This window comes from Pseudochaenichthys georgianus, chromosome 4, assembly GCF_902827115.2.
Source record: "Pseudochaenichthys georgianus chromosome 4, fPseGeo1.2, whole genome shotgun sequence".
Classification (NCBI taxonomy): Eukaryota; Metazoa; Chordata; class Actinopteri; order Perciformes; family Channichthyidae; genus Pseudochaenichthys; species Pseudochaenichthys georgianus.
The window spans coordinates 10,857,806-10,874,849 of NC_047506.1; the positions used below are offsets into that span (position 1 = coordinate 10,857,806).

At 46.4% G+C, this 17,044-nt stretch overlaps 1 protein-coding gene across 1 annotated transcript; it reads right to left on the reverse strand.

Annotated features, from left to right (window-relative positions):
• Window positions 1–4,805: 4,805 nt before the first annotated feature.
• On the reverse strand, window positions 4,806–16,811 carry LOC117445949 (GTPase IMAP family member 8-like). Its single transcript, XM_071202975.1, has 7 exons — window positions 16,560–16,811; window positions 16,335–16,476; window positions 7,390–8,106; window positions 6,484–7,182; window positions 5,391–6,170; window positions 5,121–5,297; window positions 4,806–5,029 (listed from the first exon to the last, which is right to left on the reverse strand). The coding sequence occupies exons 1-7, from the start codon at window positions 16,809–16,811 to the stop codon at window positions 4,839–4,841; spliced, it is 2,958 nt and encodes a 985-aa protein (XP_071059076.1). The 3' UTR covers window positions 4,806–4,838.
• Between the last annotated feature and the right edge of the window lie 233 nt (window positions 16,812–17,044).

A 17,044-nucleotide genomic window follows, 5' to 3' on the forward strand; every position in this document is an offset into this window, starting at 1 on the left:
TCAAGCACTACCATGCATGGAGGGGCCACCTATCGAGATGCACGTAGACCCCGCAGCTACGCCTAGGGCATGTCACACCGCGGCTACAGTGCCTCTACACTGGCAGCGGAGGGTCCACGATGACCTACTGTGGGACGAAGCCCTTGGGGTCATTGAACGTGTGCCATACGGCGAGCCTGTGACGTGGTGCCATCGTATGGTAGTCACTCGGAAGCACGACGGCTCCCCACGCAGGACCGTGGACCTCTCTCCCCTTAACAAGTTCTGCCAACGTGAGACCTTCGCCACTGAGTCCCCGTTCCACCTTGCACGCCGCGTCCCTAAGGGCACCTGGAAGACCGTCACGGACGCCTGGAACGGCTACCACAGTGTCCCCCTGCGTGAGTCGGATCGCCACCTCACTACCTTCATCACACCCTTCGGCCGTTGGCGCTACACCAGGGCACCACAGGGTTTCCTGTCATCAGGGGATGGCTACAACCGTCGGTTTGATGCCGTCCTCTCGGACTATGAACGCAAGGAACGTTGCGTGGATGATACCATCCACTATGACACCGACCTGGAGCAACACTGGTGGAGGACCATCGACTTCCTGACGCGTGTCGGCCGGTCAGGAATCGTGTTGAACTCAGACAAGTTTCAGTTCGCGGAGAGGTGTGTCGATTTTGCTGGCTTCAGGGTGTCGGAATCTACCATCGAACCGCTCCCGAAATACTTGGACGCCATCCGGGACTTCCCCACCCCTAGCTCCACGACGGACATCAGGAGTTGGTTCGGCCTTGTCAACCAGGTGGCCAACTACGCCCAGTTGCGTGACACGATGGCTCCATTTAAGCCGTTCCTCAGCCCACGCTGTGTGTTCCTATGGTCCCCCGTTCTGGAGGAGGCCTTCCAGGCGTCCAAGCAAGCCATAATGGAGGCCATCCGTGAGGGCGTGGAGATCTACGACATGCAGAAGCGTACCTGCCTCCGCCCTGACTGGTCCATGCGTGGCATTGGCTACTTCCTGCTCCAGCAACATTGTCACTGTGCCTCGGGCATACCGGACTGCTGTCCAGGTGGATGGAGGATCACCCTCGCGGGCTCGCGTTTCCTGTCCCCTGCGGAGCAGCGCTATGCGGCCGTCGAGGGAGAGGCCCTAGCTGTGGCCTGGGGTCTGGAACAGACGCGGTACTTCACGCAGGGGTCCGACAACCTCGTCGTGGTCACCGACCATAAGCCGTTGGTGAAGATCTTTGGCGACCGTACGCTGGATGAGATCACAAACTCGCGTCTGTTTAGACTCAAGCAACGCACCCTCCCATGGCGCTTTGACATTGTGCATCTGCCTGGCAAGAGCAACTATGCCGCTGATGCCACGTCGAGGCATCCTTCCCCCTCGGGCTCAGCGAACGGCCTCTCATTGGGGCTGCCGAGCGGGCCTGACGCCGTGGAGTCAGCACTCATGGCCTCCATCCGCGACGACGCACGGGAGCTCGGAGCCGTCTCTTGGCCCCTCCTCGCACGGGAGACAGCAGCTGACGGATGCCTCGGCCACCTCCTCCAACTCATCGAGCAGGAGGGTGGGATTGACGTAAATGACCCTGCCCTGGCGAGCCTGTCATCGGTCTGTGAGTCCATCTACGCACAGGACGGCGTCCTGCTCTATCGGGACCGCGTCGTGGTCCCCCCATCCCTCCGTGGGAGAGTCCTTCAGCATCTCCATGCCGCCCACCAGGGAACCTCAGCGATGGGGCAGCATGCCCGAGCCATAGTTTACTGGCCCGGGATGTCCGGGGACATTCAGGCCACCAGGGACGGATGTGCAGACTGCAACCGCAATGCTCCGTCACAGGCGGCTACACCCCCCCTGCCATCCTCACCCCCGTCCACGCCATTCGAGGCGGTGTTTGCTGACTTCTTCGACTATGGGGGCCGCCACTACCTAGTTGTCGGGGACCGTCTCTCGGGCTGGGTAGAGGTCCTGAGCTCTACGGCGGGTACTGCCCTGGCGGGCTCAGCTGGCCTGGTCCAACACCTCCGTTCATTCTTCGCCACCTTCAGCGTACCGGAGGAGCTCTCGAGCGACGGTGGTCCGGAATTCAAGGCGAGCCACACTGAGGATTTCCTCCGCTTATGGCACGTCAAACACCGTGTGTCGTCCGTTAGCTTCCCGCAGTCGAATGGGAGGGCAGAAGTTGCGGTTAAGACCGCTAAGCGCCTCCTTATGTCCAACACCGGCCCGTCGGGCGGCCTTGATCAGGACCGCTTCCTGCGTGCTATGCTGCAGCTGCGAAACACGCCTGACCCCGACTGCAACCTCTCGCCAGCGCAGATCATCTTCGGCCACCCCCTTCGTGGCTCGCTCTCCTTCGTGGCTCGCTCTCCTTCGTGAACCGCCTCGAGAAGTTCTCGAACCCGCACATCCGCCTGCTATGGCGCGAGGCATGGGCGGCGAAGGAGGACGCCCTTCGGACCCGTATGTCCCGTACCACCGAGTCTCTGGGGACTCACTCAAGACCGCTCCGCCCATTGGCACTCGGCGAAAGGGTATTCCTCCAGAACCAGCAAGGCCCGAGCCCCCATAAATGGGACAGGTCAGGGATCGTGGTGGAGTCGCCGGGCCACGACCAGTATCGGATCAGGGTTGACGGTTCGGGACGTTTGACACTGCGCAACCGGCGCTTCCTCCGTGCCTATACGCCGGCCACACCCTGCGCCCGTGAGCAGCCGGCTGCGCACTTGCCGCCGCCCGCTGCTCTGGACCATCAGCCCCCACCTATCCACCCGGGCTGGGCGACGCCCCAGGGGATCGCTCAGCGGCCGGCTGTTGGGCCCCGCGACTCGGCTATGGGCGCTTCCCCTCCGGCACCTGCCGGTGAGGTGTCCTCTGACCTCACCGTTCCTACGGGTGCCTTCCTGGGCGCACCGGTGCCGCAGTCGCCGCCGATGCTGCCCCAGCCTACTCGGCCAGGCCGCGTGAGGAGGCCGCCTGCACGTTACGAGCCCGAGTCCGGCAGCTGGATTTAGACCGTTAACCTATTTCGTCCCATAGCTTTCCGGTCTGGGGGGGATGAAGAGTTTATCGCCGGCCACAAGAGGGCAGCGTCACTGCTGTCGCTGCCCAGATATGCCGTGCTGTGACCCGGTAGTGCTTAGCGGCCATTTTAGTTCACATGTTGTTCATTCACTCCGCCTCGAGTTGAGACGTTCATCCACTCACTCATGTAAGACTGTTTCCACTACTGTTTAGTGTGTCTTTAATATATGTAATTTAATATATGTGTATTGGTCATGATATGCATGTATGTAATACTTTGTCAGCTTATCCTGCGGCATTGCTCTGTTTCAGGGTGTCGTCATCTTTGTCAATAAAGTACCAAGACTGACATTGAGGAGTGTGTTTCTTCAGTATTCAATCAAAGTATTGAAATCCTGGAAAATGTTGAAACCCTTACCTGTCTATAAAGTATAGGGCAGAATGTCTAAATCCTACCCGGATACAGCCATGTTATTTTCTAATTGGCTGTTCGACTGCTTACATTCTTTTGATTGGTTGATGCGTGGCTACAGTGATTCTGTACTAGTTTGTTTACAAAATTGCGGCGCAACTTGGTGGGCGGTACCCTGGAAAGAAATCTCTGCGTGAGAAATACAAGGTGTGGCGTGTGAGCGTGTGAATGGAGTGGAATGCGTGTGTCTCACGCCAAATGCGTGAGACTTGAGAGCCCTGGTAGTATTTATATGTATATTATCTGAGTACTTCTTACATCACAGCATTTACAGTTAGCCTACAGTATGTCTGCATGGTTAACCACACTTAGCTTATTATTTATCAGTTTAAAATGAACATCATCATTTGAGAAGGGTTTGAAACTATAGCAATTAAGGCCAGAAACTGTCCAGGGTCATTTTATTGTGGTGGCTGTGGCTCAGTAGTCGAAGTGTTTACTGAACTCTGTGTGTGTGTGTGTGTGTGTGTGTGTGTGTGTGTGTGTGTGTGTGTGTGTGTGTGTGTGTGTGTGTGTGTGTGTGTGTGTGTGTGTGTGTGTGTGTGTGTGTGTGTGTGTGTGTGTGTGTGTGTGTGTGTGTGTGTGTGTGTGTGTGTGTGTGTGTGTGTGTGTGTGTGTGTGTGTGTGTGTGTGTGTGTGTGTGTGCATGTGTGCGTGCGCGTGCGTGTGTGTGTGTGGTTCTCAAGCTAGTTTGTCTTGTTATAAATGTAACTGCACAGGCGGTGTTTCATTCATAAGGAATTAAAAATAATAATAATAATAATAATAAGCATAATTAATTAATTAATGCTGTTGAAGAAGTAATTTGTATGTACACAGTTATGGTACATGATGTACTCAATCTACATCTAAATACATTATAGTTCTGACTGCATATCTAATGTGTGTAACTAATAAATTAGAGTATTGCAATCACCATGTGGCATTACATGCCAAAGATTTAATGTTTGTTTTCAAAATACAGGTGAAAAATTACATTGAGTGCTGAAGTTTATCATCTCTGTGGAGGAATTCTGTAACTGGAATACAAATATAGTCATACAGTTTAAATATTGCCAGCCCTTCACATTACATTACTTTATTGTGCCAAAATAAAGTTTTGGACACATTTGTCCATCACAATAGTCTAGCTCATCATATAACTAGATGTAATGTTGTGAAGACAGGCGTTTATGAATCACCAAGACGGACTATAGCAAATAGGGTGCAGTTTAATGATAGGAATGTTTAATTGTAAGGTGCATTTTGTATATTGTACAAATATATACATATCATTTATTATTAATATAAACAGTAAGTCAATCAATCTGTGTAAAAAATTAAACCTAAAATAATCACATAGAACATTCAGGGGTATTCGTCTGTGTCAAACTCCAAGCCATCGTGCGGCAGCACAGATCTGTATCCGGACGTCTGAGAGAAGTTGAGGGTCAACTGGTTCTCCTCATTTGTGCCAAACTCAACTGATGCCAGCCAACCTAGGACGTCCTCAAATTGGCTGGAGGACGTTTTCCCGTCTGGCGTAGACTCTCCTTTAACTGTAAATTAAACAAAACACAATTTGACTGTGAAGTCTTGCTCAGTGCTACTTTGAATGCTAAAAAATGAAGATCTCCTTTTTGGACTTACAGGTTGGGAACAGGTAGTCGAGACTGCTCAGGCGAAGATCTGAAGATTTATTTTTTATGTCGTTATTCAGCCTTTCAATTTCCTGGCTGATCTTTGAGTTTATGTTTTCCTCCTTGTCCTTTCCATCTTTCTTCTTCTGACCAATACCCTTGACTTTGAGTTTGGTCCTGTCACCAACTAGGAATTATCATCAAAACAAAAGGTTAAAACAACGATATATTCACACTATGAAAAAATATTGATCATCCCCAATCGTAGCGTGATACTCACTCAGCGACTTAGATTTAGTGCCTGTTGCACTGTCTCCGATCTGAGCTTGCAGCTCGAGGAGTGTTTTCTTGAAGCTTGTCATCATCTCCAGCTCTCTCCTCTTGTACTCCTCAGCCAGTCGCTGCTTCAGCACATCTTTGAGCTGCATCCTCTTGAATTTGTCATCTATGTTTAAGTAGATTTCGCTCATCTCAGGACAGAAGAGCTGTCGACTGTTCCCTGCCACCATCTCCTCTACCTTCTCAAACAGCTGAGTAACTTGGCTCATATCACTTTTCTTCAAGTTGTTCACAACGTGGTATCTGTTCTCACACTTGTCTATTAACCAGCGTAGCGCCTTGTGCTCGCTCTCAATGTGCTCCTCAATGGATTGATCTGCTAGTTTGTCTCCGTATGTGAACAGCACCATGGTGTGTTTCCAGACGCTGACATCAAGGAGCTTCATGTGTTCCTCCAGGGCGGCCCGCTGAGCTTCTCTGAACGTCAGGTCCAAAGGGACAACCAGCAGAACAGCATGAAAGCCTGATGGGCTCAGAGTTAGACCTCGGACTATTTCTTTGTCCATCTCTTCTGTGGATTTGGAGGGATCCTTCCACCAACCCGGGGTGTCGACCACTGTGACCGCTCTGGCATCAACTTTCCCTTGCTCCACCTGACAGAACTCATTCTGACAGGTGGGAAACACTTCTCTACGCAGGAGGGTATTTCCTGTTGCACTCTTTCCAAATGTCTTCTGACCAAGCATCAGAAAAGTCAGTGCATGTAATTCTTTACTGGATTCTGAGAAGAAAAGAAATGCAGGCTAAAAACCACATGCACACAAGACTAATCAACAGATTTGTTCCTGTATCAGAAATCAGTAGCCCTGCAGTAAACAGTAATGTGGCAACATTTAGAAATGATGACTTGGAGTCCATCACACTACAGCACATTTTTGAGCTAAAGGTGCTCCCAGCAGTGACCTGAATGCTAAGGCCAGCAGCATGCTAACATGCTAACAACAATGCCTCAGTATTGGATCTCTGTAATTGTGTCCACCCCTGGTTTCTACTCACTCTCTGAATCTGGAAAATTCTCTGACAGTGAACCTTACCTTTGCACAATCTTCTGTGGGCCTTAACTTGACTTTGCCTCAGTTTTGCTCCTTCTTTCACTTTCATTCTCTTCTCTTCAATGGCATCAAATATCTTCTCATCTGGGACAAAATGGTCACAACCATTTCCAGCCAAGGTCTCAGTGATTTTTTTCAGGAGCTCTGTGATTTGGGTACCATCATCTGTATTCTTGTTATCAATGACATGATATCTGTATCCACATTGTTCAACCAGCGACTGCAACGCCTCTCCCTCCCCTTCGATATACTCTTCTATGGTGTGTGTTCCCAGCCAGTCTCCTCTGGTGAAAACTACAATAGTGTGTCTCCACACTTCTTCTCCGAGGAGCTCCATGTGTGATTTCACGGCATCCAAGTGTTTTCCATTGAAGGATGCATCTGCGTCTATCACCAGCAGGAAGACCTGAGGCCCAGGGAGGCACAGGGACGGGCTGCGTATCACTTCTTCTTTGATCGCTTCAGGGGTGTCACACTCAGGGAAGCCTTTCCACCAACCTGGAGTGTCAACAAGGGTTATTTCAGTTTCACCCACACAACCCTGTCGGCCCACCGAGTGTGCCGTTCTTTTTCCATCTTTTTGCTCTTTGATTCCCAAAATGGTGTTCCCTAGTGAGGTTTTCCCAACGCCTCGGCTTCCCAAGAGAACCATCCGGAGTTTCGGGATGGTTTTCATCTCTTCTGTTTGAGAAAAACAAAGATTATTGAACTTTCACAGCTACTTAAAAACCGGTCATAGAGAGATTTATAGTAGGATTTGATTTGACAAAATATGTATTAACAAAATCCATCAATACATTGATTACATATGAATTGATAAAATTAGGCAAATACAGGAAAATTAAATACAGAAAGTATTTGTTTGAGTGGACAAACAGTGATATTAACCTGCAATGAGTGCTTTCATCTGTTGTCTTTGTTCTTCGGACCGCCTCTCTCTCTGTTTTGCCCTTTCAGTCACTTCTCGATGTTTCTTTTCAATGATGTTTAAGGTCTGCTCGTCTACCTCGTAGATCCTGCCTTTGTTTTGCCACACCATCTCATCTACCTTCTCCAGCAGCCGTGTCACCTGAGATAAACTCTTATCCTTGTTCTCAAACACATGGTACCTGTTCTTGCATCTTTCTATTAACCACATGAGTGAGTCTCCTTCACTCTCTATGTGCTGCTCTATGGTCTTCCCCCCCAGGTAATTCCCACAGGTGAACAGCACCATGGTGTGTTTCCAAACCCGCTCTCCCAGTAGCTTCATGTGCTCCTCCACGGTCTTCTTCGTCATCGCAGAAAAAGCAGTGTCAATGGGAATAACAAGGAGAAAAGTATTTGGTCCGGGCGGACATTTGGATGCGTTGAGTTTAAATCGTTGCTTGTCCCCCTCTGGGATCTCAGAGAGGGAGAGGGAGCTGCTCCATCCTGGAACATCGACCACGATGAGCTCCCTGCCCTCGACCACTTCATGCCTCATTTCAGACTGAGCCGTTCTGGTTCGGCCACACTCAAACCTGTCATTTCTCAGTATGGTGTTGCCAGAGGAGCTCTTGCCAGCCCATCTTTCACCAATCAGGACGAGTCTGACCTCCGACAGGGTGATGCTCTCTCTCTCCACTGAAAGACAAAGGACATGTTTTTGGACAAGAAGTAATGAAATAGAGAAAGAAGATTTTACAAAATTTATCATTTTTTGATTTATTTGTGAAACATCTTCCTGGGCTTGATGATAATGCATTTGGTGATGATCAAATTGGCTTAAAAACATTCACAAATGTATGACAGCAGATTTCCTCACACTGAGTAGGAGAACAGATCATTTTCGATGAAAAAATAACCAAAACCAGAAAAGGTTATCAGAGCAGGTGTCTGTGCTGCTTTAGATGACTGAACAAAGAGGAATTATCTGATGAACTCGTGCTTGTGTTGTTTGTCAGGGACTTTATGGGAGAGTTATTTTTAACAACTTGTATCCCTTTCATTTAGGTGATGGAGTCTGAAGAATAGGAGTAAAGTGAGACAAACTATTTTTATAATGACACTGGACTATAACAATTCATTTTGAGGCAAATTGAAAAGAGCTAAAAGGAAAGAGATCAACACAATCCGATGACAATGACACATGACCTCTCTTCGTCACTTGCTATGCTAAGTGACTCTTGGTGAAAAGAATGCAACCGATACTGAAAATGTAAGAAGTGACGAGGCAAAATCAAAGGGCTTTTGTGATGTGGTGTAGCTCAACAAAATAACATAACTCTTTTTTCAGGGTACAAACTATATTATGTGTTTTATGGTGATTTAGCTTGACATCCAGATGCTATCATTGTATCATATTGAACTACAATATAATACAAGTTATTTTTTTGTTGTCCATAAGTTTAAATCTATATATATTTAACCAAATCTAAAAAAAAATAGAAAAGAGAAATGTATTTTGTTTCCCGGATTGCAGTGACAGTTTTGACAAACTAAAACTTATTTTTTTAAGTAGGAAAACTAAACAAGAAAACACATAACAACTTGGTTATATATAAAGTTTGGGCAACAAAATAACGAAGTAGTTATTAAATGTCATTTGACAATTGCAGTGTATTTGTCTGGAAATGCAACTTTTTAGGGGACCAGACTGAGAAAAGGAAACTCTATGGGTGTGATTGACTTCACAATTGGAGGGTGTACACACTGTATAGGATTTAAACCAATTTAGAACTGTTGATGAAAAGTCCCACCCGGTTTTCCAGTCGGTCTAGCAATATGTTGTGGCAACAGTGTCAAACGCAGCACTGAGATCTAATAATACTAACACTGAAGTTCTGCCACTGTCTGTGTTTAAGTGGATGTCATTGAAGACCTTTACAAGAGCAGTCTCAGTGCTGTGGTTTGGACGAAATCCTGACTGGAACACATCCAACGTCCAGTTGTTTAAATGCAAGAAATTACTCAACTGTTGAAAAAACCTTTTTCTATGATTTTACCTAGAAATGACCTAAAGTTGTGCAGTGTTGACTCAGAGCTATTTAGATCAACTGGACGTAGTTATTCATTCAATGTGTTGTACTTTTAGATGAGACTAATAAATACTGTCCCTTCCAAACGGTATGCTGGTTAGAGCTTACTTCCCTATTCCGTCGGGGATGCAACTAAGGAATTTGTATTTCCAAGGACCTAAGGAAGCAATGTGTCAGATATAAAGTTGTTTTCACGAGGGTTTTCTTGAGAAAGCGGCAATACTAGAAGCCAGGAAATGTTTTGAGTATTGCACAATGTAAATATTAAAAAAATTCTATTCATCTACATTTTTACTTTACTACATTTACTACAGAGCTCTATCGCAGCACCAATAACAATTAAAAAGGCTACATTTCACAAAAGTATCAAGTTCTACAGGTGTTATTTAACTTATGACTCAGTACAGGAACATGTTATGGAAAGACTATTATTATAACTAGATGGGAGTTAACTTACTGGCAAACAAGATTGAGATCTAACTGGTTTTATTTGGCATCGTGCCACATGTTGCATTGTTTCAGTTGAGTTGTTTTTCTCAAAGTTTTGCAGATATTATTATTTTTTACATTATTTATTATGAACTGATATGTTAGAAATTCAAAGTGAACGCTTTTTGCTCACTAATCTCTTGAACAAGCTGATTTGACATCAAAATAGATCTGCTTAACATAATATAAATAACATAAAGAAGAATATACTTTCGATACAAATTCAATTCAAACAACATGTCAAGTCCTTCTAACTATTGAAGTACTTTAAGTCCTTGCATTTTGAAGAAACAGCAGCAACATTTGTCCTCAACATTACTGTCTGAATTACTCACCAAGATCGTTCTCCATTTGTACTGCTTTTCTCCTTTTATCGTAGAGTTGACATCAACTGAACACAAGGCTCTGCAGAGGTCAATGGATGAAGTCGGTCCTCAGGAAAACATGTAAGAAACCGGACAATTAGTCATGTTGAACAGCCTGCTGCAAAGCCTGGACTGACTGTGAGTCAACACAACACCACACCTTATCACCCAAGAACAATCAATGTGGCCTAACTGGTTTTCTCATGTTGGATAACTCATGACGTGTCTGAACATGATCACATCACACACAGTTAGTGCTGCGTACCTGGACTCACATTCAGGTTCAGGTCCGGACTCAAGTCCAGAGGTTCAGGTTCAGGTCCGGACTTATAAGTCCGTACCTGAACCCATGGCTTGTGTCAAGTTGTGTGAGTAACTAAAGTGAACTTATTGTGAGCTAATTATCAATTGAAAATTAACTCATAATCAACTCAAATTCAAACTCATCAGGTTTATTGTGCTCCCTTCCAACTTGTGTCTACATTTCTCTACAAAGTACAAATGTGCCACTTAGTCTACAAATGACTTATGACAGCAACTACAGTGAACTACTACAAAGTTCAAACATGTATTTCATTTACCAAACTAAAGTAACCAAACAGTCCCTGAGCTGACTGAGCCTAAATCCCTAAAACGTTGCTGAAAGGTAGAGTGTAGAGTAGACTATACACATTACACTGTTACACACCTACTATACAGTATAGGCTACACTGTAGTGACTGTACAGTCAGAGTGTACTGTACTGTCTGTGCACCATGTATGTTCTACAACTCTACAATACATACTGTTAGAAATTAAAATCAATGTTGATATGGCGTAATTTTGAATTAAATACACTAATTTAAATCAGTTTTATTCTGAAAAAACCGGAAGTTCACACTATTAACTTAATACTTTTATTCTGAAAATTCTTCACTTCCGGTTAGCATTAGCATGTGGCAAAATTCTACGTTTTCAAACCGTGAATCGAAGGTGAAATGACATGTGATGTTGTACACTGAACACACTGGGATTAGCACTCATTTATTGACGCTGAATAACGTTTATCAGGGAATGTTTAAATAACCACAAGACACCAGAATATACGTAAGTGCTAGTTTTTTTGCGAGTCCAAGTACCGGTTCCTGACGTTCCGGTTTTAACCGGACTTGAACCGAAACTTTTTACAAGTCCAGTACCGGTTCGGCGTACCGGTACGCAGCACTACACACAGTATTACATTGGTAACACATTCTTTAGTAGATAACGTGCTTATAGAACATTTGGTGTCAGACTTATTTAGGGAAGTCTTAGGACAATGTATGTAAGTGAGAAGACAAATTAAACGTTGCAAACAAGAAAAAAGTGCTGAGCCAAATAAACCACACCTGTGTTACTTTGCATCAGTTCAAGCTTATGCAAAACTGGGGTTACGTAATGTAACCCAGTTTCTATGAGTATAGGCGCAGCCCTCTAAGGCTATCGTTATTGGGTAATCCCCACTGCACGTGTGCAGCACTGACAGACTTATTCCACGCCCACCTATGATGTGGGCCCCACCTCCAGGCTCACTTCCGTATAAATAGGAAGTAGGCCCTACAATCCACTCCAACAGCTTTTCTTCAGCTATTCGCGGAGCCAGTGGGGCCCGAACCTTAGAGGGCTGCGCCTATACTCATAGAAGCTGGGTTACATTACCCCCCCCATAACCCCAGTTCTATATCGTATAAGGATTTGCCCTCTAAGGCTACAGCTATTGGGTTAAGGGCGAAGCAGGATGTAGTCCACGCCCCACTGGTTCCGTCCGTTACCAGAAGCACAAAACACACCTACTCAGTTAATAACCCATGTCCATTTTGCTGTGCGTAAATGGAGCATCCCATTCCCGGGGAATATAGCATTTAAAAAAATTAATATTTCTCCATCAGGGACGCAGGTAGGCTTACTCAGGCTACCTGTCGTTTATAAAAGAAGAGATCGAGTCTCACTTGTTAAAAACGATCAAGAGAGGGGAACAAAAGGCCGCTCTCTAAGTGCCGACAGGCAGGAGAGAGGGCATGCAATTGAAAACCCCCGACATTACTCATTCTGGCAGGCTATTCAGTACTGAATGTGTCAGAGAGGAATGGGAGACATCCCTCAAATAAAAACGAATAAAAGAACAGGGTGAAGACCAAGATGCAGCAGTGCAAATGTCTTCCACTGTCATTCCTCCGTGCAACGCCGCAGAAGTTGATATTCTCCTGGTGCTGTGCGCTTTAATGTTTTCCAGGGGATCCAACCCAAGGCAAGTCAAGGCAAGGCAAGGCAAGGCAAGGCAAGGCAAGGCAAGGCAAGGCAAGGCAAGTTTATTTATATAGCACTTTTCAACACAAGGCAATTCAAAGTGCTTTACAAAAAATGAAAGACATTAAGCATTAAAAAAGAAAAGCTAATAAAATAAACATTAAAAGGAAAAATACATGGATAAAAGTTACAGTGCAGGTTAAGATATGAATAGTTCAATTAAAAGCAGCGACAAAAAGAAAAGTCTTCAGCCTGGATTTAAAAGTAGTAAGAGTTGCAGCGGACCTGCAGGTTTCTGGGAGTTTGTTCCAGATATTTGGAGCATAATAACTGAATACTGCTTCTCCATGTTCAGTTCTGACTCTGGGGACAGACAGCTGACCAGTCCCTGAAGACCTGAGAGATCTGGATGGTTCATAATTTAGCAGGAGGTCAGTAATGTATTTTGGGCCTAAACCATTCAGTGCTTTATAAACCAGCAGCAATATTTTGAAATCTATTCTTTGACACACAGGAAGCCAGTGTAAAGACTTCAGAACTGGAGTGATGTGATCCACTTTCTTAGTGTTAGTGAGGACTCGAGCAGCGGCGTTCTGAATCAGCTGCAGCTTCCTAATAGATTTGTTAGTGAGACCTGTGAAGACACCATTGCAGTAGTCGGGTCTACTGAAGATAAAGGCATGGACAAGTTTTTCCAAATCCTGCTGTGACATTAGTCTTTTAATCCTAGATATATTCTTTAGGTGATAGTAGGCTGATTTAGTAACTGTTTTAATGTGACTGTTGAAACTCAGGTCAGAGTCCATGACTACACCTAGATTTCTGGCTTTATCTGTTGGTTTGAACATTGCACACTGAAGCTCAGCGCTAACTTTTATACGTTCTGACTTGGCTCCAAAAACCATTACCTCAGTTTTATCTTTGTTTAATTGGAGAAAGTTCTGACACATCCAGTCATTGATTTGTTCAATGCACTTACTCAGTGTTTGAATTGGAGCATAGTCTCCTGGTGAAATTGTTACGTAAATGTGTGTGTCATCTGCATAGCTATGGTAACTTATTTTGTTGTTCTTCATTATCTGAGCCAGTGGTAGCATGTAGATGTTAAAGAGAAGAGGCCCCAAGATGGAGCCTTGAGGAACCCCACATGTCATATTTGTCAACTCAGATGTGTATTTACCTATAGAAACAAAGTTGTTTCTGTCCTTTAAGTAGGATTCAAACCAATTTAGAACTGTTTTCGAAAGTCCCACCCAGTTTTCTAGTCAGTCTAGTAATATGCTGTGGTCAACAGTGTCAAACGCAGCACTGAGATCTAATAATACTAACACTGAAGTTCTGCCACTGTCTGTGTTTAAGTGGATGTCATTGAAGACCTTTACAAGAGCAGTCTCAGTGCTGTGGTTTGGACGAAAGCCTGACTGGAACACATCGAAACCACTATTTAAATGCAAGAAATTACTCAACTGTTGAAAAACAACTTTTTCAATGATTTTACCTAGAAATGGCAGGTTTGATATGGGCCTGTAATTGTTCATTACTGAAGCATCTAGATTATTCTTTTTTTTAAGAGCGGTTTAATGACTGCAGTTTTCAGGGCCTGTGGAAAAATACCTGAGTGAAGAGATTTGTTTACTATATGAAGTAGTTCTGAGGCCATGCAAGGCAAAACATCTTTGAAAAATCCTGTTGGAATAATATCAAGGCAGCAGGAGGAGGACTTCAGAAGTTGTATAATGTCCTCTAGGTTTCTATCATTAATCTGATGGAATTGTGTCATGATGTCTGAATTGATGTTAAGTGGACACAGAGACAACACATTTGCTGTTCCTGATGCAGAGGCACTGACTGCTTGTCTGATTTTCTGAATTTTGTCAGTGAAGAAGGAGACAAAATCATTGCACGCCCTGGTGGATATAAATTCAGAGGCTACTGACACTGGGGGGTTAGTTAGTCTGTCGACGGTAGCAAACAAGGCACGTGCGTTGTTTTTGTTTTTGGTAATGATGTCAGAGAAGAACGATTGTCGTGCGTTTTTCAATTCCAAATTATAAAGGCCAATTCTCTCTTTATAAATGTCAAAGTGAACCTGGAGATTTGTTTTTCGCCACCTGCGTTCAGCTTTTCGACATTCTCTTTCTTCTATTTTCACGGTCATGGCCTTTCTCCATGGAGATATTTTCTTCCCAGTCACTTCCTTTACCTTAATTGGAGCAATGGCACCCAGAGGAAACATACGCCTGTGACACAGCCTCACACAGCCAGTGTGACAGGCGCTGTGCAGATAGAGGCTGCCCTATTGAGCGCTCTCTGAAATGCACAAACAGACGCTGGGATTTGCGTAAAGCAGCCGTGCGCGCAACATAGCATGCCAGCGCGCGCACGGGACAAAGGAGATGAGATGTGGCTTCCTCCTCTGATGTGTGAGGAGGAGGAAAGAAACCCTCCAAGGTTATCACTCTCGATCAAAACGAGCTTGTGATCATCTTTGGCATAAAATGGTTTGGGCGCAACACCGCTGAGCTGCCATCTCCTTGGATCTGGAGACATGATGGAGCCACCGAGAGAGCAGACAAATCACTCACCCTTTTAGCTGATGTCAGAGCCAGGAGCAGAGCTACTTTGACTGACAAGAACTTCAGGGGAACTTGATCCAAAGGTTCAAAAGGAGCTTTACTTAGTGCGCGCAGCACTACAGCCAAATCCCATTGAGGCGCTAAAGCGCGTGATACCGGTCTGAGTCTCTGTACTCCTCGTAGGAATAGTTTTGTCAGAGGGTGACTAAACACCGTGCTGATCCCAAAACCTCCATGGCATGAAGAAATGGCAGCCGCATATGTTTTTATTGTGCTATAGGCCAAATTCCTGTCCAGCAACAGCTGGAGGAATGATAGCACGTGAGGCAGGGGACACGCAACGGGGTCCACGCCTTTTCCTACACACCAACGCTGGAACGCTGTCCATTTGGCTGTGTAAGACGCCCTGGTGGACGCGGCTCTAGATCCCTGAATAGTACTCACAACATCTTGAGAGAGGCCGAGCCCCTCAAAGTGTTCCCGTTCAGGGGCCATGCCCACGAACGTTGGCCTAACACTGGGTGACCGCTGATTGCTCCCTCCGCCTGGGAGAGAGCATCCCCCCGCCACGGAATTTCCCACGGTCTCCCTGACAGCATCCTCTGTATGCAGGGAAACCAGGATGCTCCCGTGCGCTCCGGGGCTATTAAGACCGCTATCAGTCGCTCCTCCTGCACTCGGTCCAGGAACCGAGGGATCAGAGGGACTGGTGGGAAAGCGTATAGTAACACCCTGAGCCAAGGTCTGTGTGCGAACGCGTCCACCCCTAGAGGGGGGTGATCCTGCCTTCTCAGGGAGAACCAGAGAGCACATTGCGCGTTCCCGCGTGCAGCGAACAGATCTACCTCCGCTCTCCCGAACCTGCTCCACACTTGGGAGACCAGCTCGGGGTGGAGGCTCCAGTCCCCTTGTCGAGGACCTCCTCTGGACATGAGGTCTGCCCCTTCAGCTCGCCGAGAATATATACTGCTCTGATCGAGAGTATGTGTGTGCGCCCAGCATAACAGCCGTCTGGCTGTGTTCAGCAGCTGCTCTGATCGTACACCTCCTTGACGATTTATATAGGCTGCCGCCGTCTTGTTGTCTGTTCGAATCAACACATGATGATTCCACAGCAACGGGGCGAAGTGCTGGATTACTCTCCATACGGCGAGTAATTCCAGCGTGTTTATATGAAGGGACATGTGAGGCGGCCACTGTCCCCCCACTGCCTGCGACCTGCATGTTCCCCCCCACCCTGAGAGCGATGCGTCCGTAAACACCGAGGTGTGTGAAGTCACTCTGCCGAGGGGAACCCCCACGGACAGGACGTGGGGATTTTTCCAGTAGCTCAGATCCAAACCTATGGATAGAAGAATGCACACCCTGGGTCTCCTCTGACGCACGGGGTCGATGCGCAGGCGAATAAACCACCTCTGAAGTCTCCTCATGTGAAGGAGACCCAGGGGAATCACCACGTGACCAGCTGACATCATGCCCAACAGCTGCATCACAGAAAGGGCTGTCACCACCCTGCCGGGTGTGACACGCCTGAGGAGAGCTGTCAAATTCTCCACTCTCCGCTGTGAGAGTCGTGCTCTCATGCGGTCTGAGTTGAATTCCATTCCCAGATACATGATGATCTGGGAGGGAAGAGGACAGCTCTTCTCCCAAATGATTATGAAACCTAGGCTTGACAGGTGAGATACGAGTTGTACCGTCTGTAAAGCAGCTTCCTCTCTGGAGCAAGCCAGCAACAGCAGGTAGTCCAGATAAAATAACACTCTCATCCCTCCTCTGCGTAGCGGCTCCAGCGCCGTCTCTACACACTTTGCAAAGGTGCGTGCGTGGAGCCAGGGAATATCCGAAC